An 11,531-nucleotide genomic window follows, 5' to 3' on the forward strand; every position below is an offset into this window, starting at 1 on the left:
AATGCCTGACAGCTAGCAGAGGTTGTTTACTAAAAAGTCAGAAGCCTCCTTTCCATGCTGATCTAATGGTGGCTCCATGACTAAGGACAAGTCACTTGCGACTTCCAACGACAGTGTGTTAAACAGTAAAGCGTTCTCCTCCTATAGGATATTCACCTTTATCACTTTAGATCTTTAATTCATATTCCCAGCATTGCAGAACCATTGGAATACAAGTTAGTGGGATAGGTGGTACTGTCGTTCTTTTTATAAAAAATTGAAGCTACTTGCTGATTCTCAGTAAACCAATTTGATATTGCTAACCATAGTCTCAAATTGTTTCTTTGCCTTTGTTTTAGAGGTAACAAGCTACCTTTTCTTTTCTTTTCTTTTATGTTATGTTATTTTGAATTCCTTTTCTTATTTTTTAAGTGACTGTTTTTTCTACACATTCAGTAAATAATGCTGTCTCCCACATTTTTGATTCTCATTTATCTTATTCTGAAGCTCTGAGATATTGCATCCATGTGTGTAATTTTAACTATTATTTCTGTGCTGTTGACTTTTCAAATCACTATCTTTACCCCTGACCTCACTCTCGAGTTACAGCACTGCCTACAACTCCCCATTGGTTATCTACATATAGTGTCTTTAAAACACATCAAGTTTGCGGTCCCTGCCTCATTGTCTACAGCTTCTACCAGTCTTTAATTTAGTAACAGCACAGTCTATCCTGATTCTCAAGCTAAAAACTTTGTGATAGCTCTAACCTCTTTCATTTAGTATCTCTTTTAGTCTATGGGGATGGGGTGTATGCGCTCCAGAGGATTCTGATACATATTAAAATTGGAGAACATTTGGTCTATAGGAAAAAATCTGAAGACCTTAACTTGGTTGGTAAAATCCTCCACATTTAGCCTCAGTCTATTGATTTTAAACAGTATCTCCTACTCCTTTTCACTTTCTGCCATAGTGAATCTCTTCATACTCCTGGAATTTACCATTTTTATTCAAAGTAATAACTTCAGCCTTGACATGGGAAACTGTGAAATTTTGCCTGAGCAAGTTTATAGCTTCTAAATAAAATTACAAACTTAGAACAGGGCTGCAATATAATATCATAATATAGAGCACAAATGTTGAAGCCTGACAAACATGAGTTCTAATGTATGTAAGCCATCGAATATGGTTTCTTTTCATTTAATTTAATTTTGTATGCATTCAATCACATTATTTAGATTACAAAGTGAACATTTCTCCCCAGTCCATTCAGATACCAAATCTGCAAAATGGGAATGACAACATCCATATCATAGGGATCCTGAGAGGATCAAATAAGATAATGTAATGAATTACTAGCACAATGCCTATTTTCCTTGGTTTTTTTTTTTTTTGAGGATGTTGGTGTTAATTCTGTGAAGAAACTATGCTAGTATAGATGCTAATGTCTCAATATCTACACATGGGCTGACTTCAGAACCAATATTTTTTGTAGAAATTATTCACCTACTTTAATTCTCCAAGATTTCCTTAGCACATCTCCAAAACGCTCATACGTTAAGCAGAATGACTAGGAAGCAAACTACACTGAGTGCATGAATGTTTTAAAATATGAACCTGTATCATTTTATATGAGAAACAAAGGAATATGACACTCAGTTGATAAAAATACTATATTTGCTGAAATTATTGCCATGAGCAAAGAACGGGGAGTTTCCTTTAGAATTCCCCTGGTCATTTTATATACAAGCCTGATTTAAAATACTAGCATAATGAGAAAGAAGTGGGGCTTGTTAAACAAATTAAGACTTCAAACAAGGAAAAGGTCTTTAGAAATACTTAAACCTCCTAGACAGTATTAATATTCTACTATTTCAGACAGTTGGTATTCTTTCCAAGACAAAAATTTTAATCCCATAAAATATAAATGATTATATGTTTGTGATTACTTTGTGATTATTCATCATTTCTAAATTGAGGCCATTGCAGAAGAGATACATAAAAGCATATTTTCAATTTAACCTTGGCCTGAATTATTGACAATTTACTGAGGGGACACCGATCTCTGAGTGCTATCATTATGATATGTTCTGGTGGATACTTTATACAGTCTCTGGAGCTGTCATATTAAAAAGCTCAGGCTGATAAATTCAGCAAAACAGCTAATTTGTTGAGCCTTTGAACCATTTATTTGTTTAATCATTCTTTCATCCAATAATCAAATAACTATTAAACACCCTTTATATGCCAGATCCAATTCTGAACACTGGAGGGAGACAGATCTATGAACAAAATAATGTCTCTTACCAGATAAACAGGTAAATATGTCATAGGTCAGGGAAAAAGAAGTGTTATGGAGAAGAAGAAAGAAAAAGGGAAATACCAAGAGTATGTGGTGGAAATCTACTATCATATAAATATAGTCAGAAAAGGCTCTTTTGTAAAGGTGACTTAGTACAGAGACCTGATGAAAATTGAAGTGAAACACACAAATACATGAAGGAAGAATACTTTAGGCAGAGTAACAAATGCATATACCCTGAGATGTGGATATGCAAGCATTTGTGGAAAACTAGTATGGATGGGGCATATTGAGAGATAATAAGAGTGATAAAAATTGAGATCAGAGATGTGATAAAGACCAAATCATAAGAGACTCAAACGAAGTTATAAGGATCTGAATTAAAGTCTTAAAATAAGAAATCTTAAAAGTGGATGGGTGGATAGCAATGGCAGAAGCTGAAAGATTTCTCAGAGTTTCTAAAGCAATCTAGTTGAGAGGTGAGAGGAGCTTGGACTACTGTGGCAGTGCAGATTGCAAGACTATGAGATTCTAAGTATATTCCAAAGTTAAAGCTGGAATGATTGGATATCAAAGATGGACTGGATATCTAAAGAGGAGTCAAAGATACATTCACATTTGGAGTGTTAGAACTGGAAATATCATTTCCACATGAAGACTTTGATGAGTGGACTTGTCAGGATGGGAAAGTATGTCTTCGCTCATTTATTTTGGAAACTATTCTTAACAAGTTTTTCATTGGTCTACTTGAGTTGAGCCAGAACCAGTGACAGTTCCAGACAGCATTTAGCCTCCAGCAGTTTTGATTACTTGAAAGCTAGCATAAAAATCAAAGTATGAAAGACACAGTGTAATCACAGTTGCACATTCACTGAAGACAAATGTTAAATGGCTTTTTTCATCCACCTCCTCACTCCTATAGATCAATTTCAGCCCAAGTATCAGTTAACTAACATGTGCTGACTGCAACCTGTTCCTCTATTCACCTTTTTTCCTCCATCTTATGTCAAGTCTTTCCTCAGTTCTGCTTTTATTGCTTTATAATTCATGACTTCTTTCTCTTTTCCTAGATCTGGTACTGTTCTTCACTATCCTTAATTCTGAATACTTCTGAACATGAAATGCATCTTTGATTCTAATTGCTTTTCCATTGCACTCCTTTTGGACTGTACAATTAGTAAATTATTTGAGCTAGAGAAAGATAACTTCTTTTTCTTAAAACAATGTATTTTTTATTAATTTGCTAAGAACAGCCAACTAATCTCTCAAAAATGTTCTGAGTTCATCAACTTTCCAACAGCAAACAACTAATAACTGATACTTCAATAATACAATAACCAACTCCTTTACACCTTTAAAATCTGGGAGGGGGAAGAAAATGTGAACAAAGCATTTATTTAAAAATATTTACATATTTTTAAGAAATAGAATTAGGAAAGCTTGCTTTCCTAATCAAATTTTGCCTTAATTATATTGATCTTGTTGATATATTTTTTATTAATGAGCAGTCTGTCTTTGAAGAGGTCAGTAGTTCCTGTTTTTATTTTTTTTTATTTGAGAATATTAGTTTAACATGATGAAACACAGAAAGACTTTATGTAATGCATGATGAGAGCAGATTAATGAAAATACCCCAAAGAAATAGCATTTACTCATTGGGACCTATTAAAACATTTGAGAGCTTCTCTGTTATGTTTACATGTAATTAATAGACGTTTTGAGAAGAAGGTGTGATAACTTTACTAACCAGGTAAGTTGAAATGCTCTTGGGATATGCCTTTGCACAAAAGCCAGGCAGGTGGTTGAACACTCCTGCCTCAAAATGTGAAAGAGAAACTCTCTAAGGTGTGATAAACCCTAAGGGCAATATTTATGAACCTTCATCTCAGATAATAAGTTTACTTACTTTCAAATTAGAATGTTCAGTATTTTTTCCATCTTTAATCCTAAGAGTAATGTTTCTGCATCATTTTTAAGACTGACAAAAATAAATCCCAGAGTGTAAAATTCAAAGGGACTTCTCCAATAATTTATACTGGAAACAGTATCTGTTCTGTATGTGATGTTTGTTTTTATACGTGAGATAAATTCTAAAGTTTCAAGCACTGAGTTAATGTAAAAAATGGTTTCTCAATTTTTTCACTGTCTCTAGCATTTTCTTTTGCCCTGAAAGAGATTATCTTCAAGTTAATTTTTTACCCTAGCCTTCCATATCATTTTATCAAATGTTCTCTCTTAACCAAATGTATTTGAGATGTAAGGTAATTATTTTAAGTGCAATGATAATAAATCCTTTCAAATCTGAGATCATATTAACTATAATTAACATTGGATAAATGAAGTCATGTGTGTATTCACCCCATTTTTTAAATATTTGTATAAATTCTAAAATTCACAGAGAAATGACCTTTCAGATTATGATTAATGCTTAGAAGATTATAGAACTATTTCAGGGGGATTACTTTTTTTTTTTAAATCAACCATACACAGCATATTAAGCTGTGTAGAGGACTACAGTAAGTACTGTGAGCACAAAGGGCGTAAGAGACACTATTTAGCCATCTGGGAATTATTACCCTTCCAAAAGAAAGGACAGGGACACATACAATATCCATGATAGCAAAACAACAGAGATTTTGGCCACAAAGAATATAGCTTGCTACATTTCTATACAGTAGGAAATGTAGTTTTAGGAAATACATCAATGGGATCAGTGTGCCAATCTCACTTCAGAAACTTGGAAGAATTCATCGCAATACATAGTCTAATCAGCAGGGTTCATCTAGAGGGATGCAGGCTTGTGACCATCTAAAGTTTTTATTTTAAAGGTTCAATACTTTTTTAATGAATATTATTTTATTGAATAGGAATTTAAATTTTTGAAAGGGCCTAAAATACAACATTTAAGAATAGATATTGAAAAAGTGCTGCCCATTGTTGCTTTTCAACCTTCTATGTTCGTGTAAGATGAGGATTTTTAATCTCAAATGTGATGAGGGCAATTAATTATAGTACTCATTTTAAATTCCTCCTTTTCTTCAACTCAGGTCTGCTTGTTTATTTTAAAATCAAGTCTAGATTTTTAAATATAATTTAAAAATGTTTCAGTCATTACTTCTCTAGCCTTCTGTCCATGGCTCTGCTCACCATTCCTCTTAAACATTTCACTCCCTGACTTTTCTTTTACTACGGCCTGATTCTCTTGTATGTGTCTTACCTTTACCACTTAGGCTCCCTCTCCTTCAAAATTTTCTCTTCTTCTGCTTGTCCCAATAATGACCAGATAAATGTTTAACAACGTGTTCTCTGTGAGGGAAAAAAAGTATGCACACACATATCAGATTATTACAAGTTTTAATACTAAAGTTTGTGTATCACACAGTTTACAAATACTACTAATAGTATTCACTTTTATTTTTTTATGCATGCATTCATATATCTGATTGTTTCTCACAAAATACTTTAGTTACATTTTGCCAAACTTCTATATTTATAGACAGTCTATGACTGCAATTGAAAAAAAGCTATTTTAACATGAAAGTTTATTGATATTTTTCTTTAAGTTAATCAGCAAGATGAAAGTATAACAAAGAAGTCACATGTCAGAACTTCACTCATTCACCAATGTCAGCTGGCACTTGTATGCTAATGATTTCTGCGTATTCTCTTCTAGCCAGATTTTTTTCCCCCTGGGTTTCATATTCCTACGGGATATCTGAACTGAGAAGTTTAATATGTGTCTTAAACTCATTACCTCCCAAATCCGTTTTGCTTTTATGGCCTTCATTCCATTACCTACATTCGCCCAGGCATCCTGGGAGTCTTCATTGCTCTAACATCCCACAACAAGTCAATCACCAAGTACTGTTCATTTTACCTCAAAATATGCCATCGGGACCAGCAGTTAGCGTAATGGCTATGTCGCTGGACTCCCACGTAGTCGACCATGGTTGAAGTCCCAGACCCGGTGGCTTAAACTCATGCCGGGCACATGTGCGTGCATGCCCAAGATCCCGAGAGGAGAATGGAGGAGAAGGGATTGCAGCGTGGCCATCCCCCCTGGGGATTGATTTCTCACTTTCTGTCTCTCTGTCTCTCTCTGCCTTTCTGGCAAGCGCACGTACCCTATAGGGGAAAAAAAAAATACTCTCAAAAAAAAAATAAAAAAGCCATCTATTATTCTGGTTCCTGACTAGAGTTGCCCTAATCTATCCCTCTTGACAGGGACATGGAACCAGAATCCTAAATGTTTTCGTGACTCTGACTCTTTCTCAACTTTCTCTTCTCCTTTTCCAACCTATTTTCCACATGATGTTGGAGACATCTGTTTAAATGGCAATCTGTCTATCTCATCCCCTGCTTATATTCTTTTTTTTTTTGGAGAGGTTTTGCTGCTATAGGGCGCGTGCGCTTGCCAGACAGACAGAGAGAAACAGACAGAAAATGAGAAATCACCCCCAGGGGAGATGGCCACTCTACAATCCCTTCTCCTCCATTCTCCTCTCAGGATCTTGGGCACGCACACACACACGCGCCCGGAGTGAGTTTAAGCCACCAAGTCAGGGATTCGAACCACAGTCAGCTACATGGGAGTCCAGCAACATAGCCAGTACGCTAACTGCTGGTCCCCCTGCTTATATTCTTCACATACTCCTCAAGCTCCACAGGATACAGACCAAACTTTTGACGTAGGGGTAAATGTTTTCCACAACCTGACAAATTTCTCTAACTTTATCTCTCAGCTGCACCTCTTGTGTACTTTTTGTTTTCATCGCAATTCTGAACTGGTTGTAATTCCTATGCATAACACTTCTTGCTGCCCCCTTGTGCTGGAATGGCAGTCACTGCTGCTTTGATTCAATTCAGGCCTCTCCTCTTTCAGAAAGCCTCTTCTGATCGCTCCTCCTCAATAAGGACTTGTCTGAGAAGTATTTCATGTTGAGTAAATTCTTTTTACAAGTCAAATTAGATATGGGGATTGAATGTTTAAAAAAATTAGAATAAACTAGTAAATTCTTTTTACAAGTCAAATTAGATATAGGGATTGAATGTTTTAAAAAATTAGAATAAACTATAATAATAATAATAATCTTAAAAAAATGATAAAAAGCTATTTGATGATGAGATGGATAGTAATGTCTTTGTCTTGACCAATATGCATGGTAATTCTACTGAAAAAAAATGTAATACACTGTTAATGTGATTCCATGTAATGTAAAAAAAGATTATGATAATAATAAATAAACTGAAATATATAAAACAATAAGGATCCAATAAGGTGAACTTTTTCCATACTGCTGAAATAAACCCTGGGTATCTGTCAGCCTTATCTAATTTCAGGTGTTTATTTCTGTGTCTGTTTACCTAAATGAAGCCAAAAATAAATTCCTAAATTCCCTGAGGAGAGAAAACTATGTACAAAGCTGAGTAAATAGAAGATACTTAGTAAATGTTTGATGGGCAAATAAATAAGTGAATGAATGAATAAATCTATATATTTTAAAACCAAAAATTCCCCAGTTTTTCATAATAGCATAAATTCAACCTATGATTTCAAAGTCAGATTCATTTATATTATACATGAGACTTCAAAGTCAGATTTGTTTTTAATTTAGAAACAGTTTCATCTTTATTTTCTAATCAAAATATTTCTTTGAACTTAATTTCAGACGTCCACTAACTTATTTGACACTGTTCAGAAAGGTGTTTCTCAAAGGTTTATTTTTTTATTGAAGAGTAGAAACTTCTTAAAGTACAGCCTAGATCCACACCCAGGAGAATTCATCTGGCAGTGAAGAAGGCCTGGCAGGACATTTTGTTCTCAGATTTTTAGTTCTTTCATTTATTCATTCATACACCAAATAAATGACTGAAACACCATGGAGGAGAATAATAAAAATCAGGGAATTATGGAAGATCAGAATATACCTTAAGTTAAAAATAACTGACAAGCCTTAAGAAAGAACCATGGTGAGTTAGAAGATTAAAGAAGGCAATAGTCAGAATCTATCTGGGACTGCAGGAAAAGGCTTTAGAAACTTCATTGGGGAGTATCATAGAGAAAGCTTCCACTAAATAACATACTTTAACCATTTTACTTTTTCTGAATGTGAGATTTTACATGCATGTCTTTCCTGTTAGGTTGTGTACGGAGGTTCCCATGCTGTCAAGTTAACACAGAGTCAGGGAAAGGAAAAATCTGGTGGAACATCAGGAAAACCTGCTACAGGATAGTTGAACACAGTTGGTTTGAAAGCTTCATTGTCCTCATGATCCTGCTTAGCAGTGGTGCTCTGGTAAGTGATGTGACACCTAAGTCTTTAGGTTTTGTTAATAAGTAAACTGCATGATCAAATATCATAGAAAGCTGTTTAACCTAAGAATTAATCCCTATGATTGGTATGAATGACAAAATTTTAGTTGCGCTCAGCAAATATTTACTTAGCACTCCAACATACTAAGTATCACTGTGGCTGCCCTGAATGCAAACACAGATAAGATTTAGGTGCTAGTCTCAAGATGCTAAGAAAGCAATAGGGGAGAGAGCAATAGAAACAACTGCCTAGGGACTTGGATGCATTTATAGGTGAAATGATCAATTGTCTGCTTACAATTTAAGAAAGCTAAATGGTGCTTTGCAAGGTCTAGAAACATGAATAGGAATTTTTTCATATAGGCAAGGCAGGCTGAGGGGAACAAATACACAAAGGTAAGGGAATATAGCATCACATATTCAGGAAATTAAAAATTGGTGAACTGTGGAGTGTTACAGGAGAAAGGATACGTACAGGTGACCAGGGACACTGAGAGAAAGACAGGCAGTGTCAGCTATGATGCATCTTGTGTGTTATAATGGAAAACAGACTGTAGTTTAGGGTGAGAATGGAACAAGCTTCTCTTTCTACATATACAAACACCTACTATGGAAACTGAAAGAGATATTGGAGAATTGAAAGGTCCCTGAATCTTTTCTTGTCTGTTTTTTTTCTGCTGACAATAGACATGAGCACTGAAAAGCCTTTAGGAGACCAGTCCAAGTGGCATATCACTGAACCTTTCACTATACTAACACGACAGTAGCCAAGAACTTTATAAATTGCTTCATAGACAGTCTTCATGGACCATGGTTTGATTTTACTGCACTTAGATGCTAATATGTTGACCCTCACTATTACATGGATGCTGGCAGAAGCTATGAGAACATGGATGCTGGCAGAAGCTATGAGATGCCTAGGTCAAAGATAATGTTTTATTATTTAAGACACAGAAAAGTAGCATGATTCTCACATGTCTGTGCCCAGGTCCCACAAGGACGTAGTATAGACCTGGATGAAGGAATGCAGTACATTCCATGGGCCAACATCACAGCCGAGATTTGGAACCCATTCCTGTTTTATTTTTTTTGCTATGGGGAACATGTGCTCATTGGAGAGAGACAGAAAGAGACCAAGAGAAACAGAGAAAAGGTGAGAAAGCACCACTCAGGGGAAATAACCGTAGTTCAGTCCCTTCTCTTCTATTCTCCTCTTGAGATTTTGGACACACACATGACCAGGATATTTTTCAAGACACTGGGTTCAGGTCTCAAACTACAATCGATCATGTGAGATCCAGCTAACTTAACCATCACACCACCCTCTGGCCCTGGAACCCATTCTTTTGTACAAAGTAATAAAAAAATAAATTAAAAAAAAAAAAAAAAACCTGCTCTTTGTCCCAAAGGAAGTTACTACCTCCTCCCTCAAGGTTATTCACTGCAAACACAACTCTGCGAAATAGTTTGGGTAAAGAGCGGCTGGATCTTGCATTCTCAGCATACTCAGCAAAAACGTGCAGATAAGAGTCCTCAGGTGGTGGATAGTGAAGGTGCTGGACTACCACATGACTGAGGGGTTGAAGTCCAGGACCTGATGGCCTGAAAATCATGCCACGTGCTTGTGCTCACATGCCCAAAATTGTAGGAGAGATTAGAAGAGAAGGTGTCTCTCTCTAATGAGTGCACGTGCCCTATGGCAAAAACCTAAAACAAAAAAAAGAGAGAGAATATGCAGACATGCAGGGACCCTCAGGGACCAGAATGGACCACTTATCCACGCAACTCTTATCTCTGAAACTGAAAATGTAATAAGGAAAGCACTATTCTACTTATCTGGCATTACATAAGCAAGAATCCCGAGACTGCCTAGTGTATCTACTTTTCCTAATAACTAAGGAAGTATATTCTGTGTTGAATGACATATGTGACTACAACTTTCAGAGAAGAGATTACGAAAATTAAAGGGAAATTTAAATTTCTTCATCAAAATGCCTCAACAAGAGGATGACAATTTTAGAAAGGGCATTCTTAAAAAATGGAGTTAGGAGCCATTAGATGATGTGAAGGTTAAAGTAATCAGATCTTACATACCTAACTGCAGCTTGAGTTCTGGACCTGGTGGCTTGAAAAACATTCCAGGCATGTGTGCACAAGTGCCCAAAATACCCAGAGGAGAATGGAGAAGGGACTGTGGCATGGCCACCTCCACTGGGCCAGGTGGAGGAGCTTTGTCACTTTCTATTTCTCTCTCTTTGTCTCTGACCAATGCATGTACCTCATAGCAACAAAAGTTTAAAAAAAATGAAAAAGAAGGAAGGAAGGAAGGAAGGAAGGAAGGAAGGAAGGAAGGAAGGAAGGAAGGAAGGAAGGAAGGGAGAAGGAAAAAGAAAGAGAAAGAAAGAAAAAAACTGGAATTCAGAGCAGCCTGAGGCCTCATGGTTAAGGCAGCTGGATCCTAGCTGGTCAACAGCACAATTTGAGTGCCCAGTCTGGAAGCTTAAGAAAGACACTGGCTGCATGTGCAGTGCGCCCAAAGTCCCAAACAGAGGGAGAAATGGAGAAGAGATTGCAACATGACTGTTCTCCCTGGTGCTTTCTCGCTTTCCCTTTCTCTTCGTTTCTCTCTAGTGAGCGAACATACCCTCTGGCAAATCTCAAATGCATAAAAACATAAACACTGGAATTCAAATTAAGAAAAGGGAAAGGTATTCAAGGTTTTTTAAATTAGAGGGTTAGTCAGTTAAGCTGAATTTTAAAAACAGCTATCTACGGGACCAGCAGTTAGAGTAATGGCTACGTCACTGAACTCCCATGTATTCGACTGCAATTCAAGTCCTGGATCCGGTGGCTTAAATTCACGCCAGGCGCGTGAGCCCAAGATCCCGAGAGGAGAATGGAGGAGAAGGGATTGCGGTGTGGCCAACCCACCCGGGG

The 11,531-nt window shown here is 36.4% G+C and overlaps 1 protein-coding gene and 1 long non-coding RNA gene across 2 annotated transcripts in view; one reads left to right on the forward strand and one right to left on the reverse strand.

Moving 5' to 3' along the window:
* The window catches only part of SCN9A (sodium voltage-gated channel alpha subunit 9), a 185,277-nt gene that overhangs the window by 148,770 nt on the left and 24,976 nt on the right, over nt 1-11,531 (forward strand). Inside the window, exon 19 of the mRNA XM_006153578.3 lies at nt 8,423-8,577. Coding sequence (XP_006153640.1) covers nt 8,423-8,577 — 155 coding nt within the window. The remainder of the gene's footprint in view (nt 1-8,422; nt 8,578-11,531) is intronic.
* Nucleotides 1-11,531, reverse strand: part of LOC102488272 (uncharacterized) — a 110,784-nt gene that overhangs the window by 75,720 nt on the left and 23,533 nt on the right. Inside the window, exon 2 of the long non-coding RNA XR_335294.1 lies at nt 5,499-5,587. This is a non-coding gene — a long non-coding RNA (uncharacterized LOC102488272). The remainder of the gene's footprint in view (nt 1-5,498; nt 5,588-11,531) is intronic.

Source organism: Tupaia chinensis, unplaced genomic scaffold (genome assembly GCF_000334495.1).
Source record: "Tupaia chinensis unplaced genomic scaffold, TupChi_1.0 Scaffold000381_1, whole genome shotgun sequence".
NCBI lineage: Eukaryota > Metazoa > Chordata > Mammalia > Scandentia > Tupaiidae > Tupaia > Tupaia belangeri.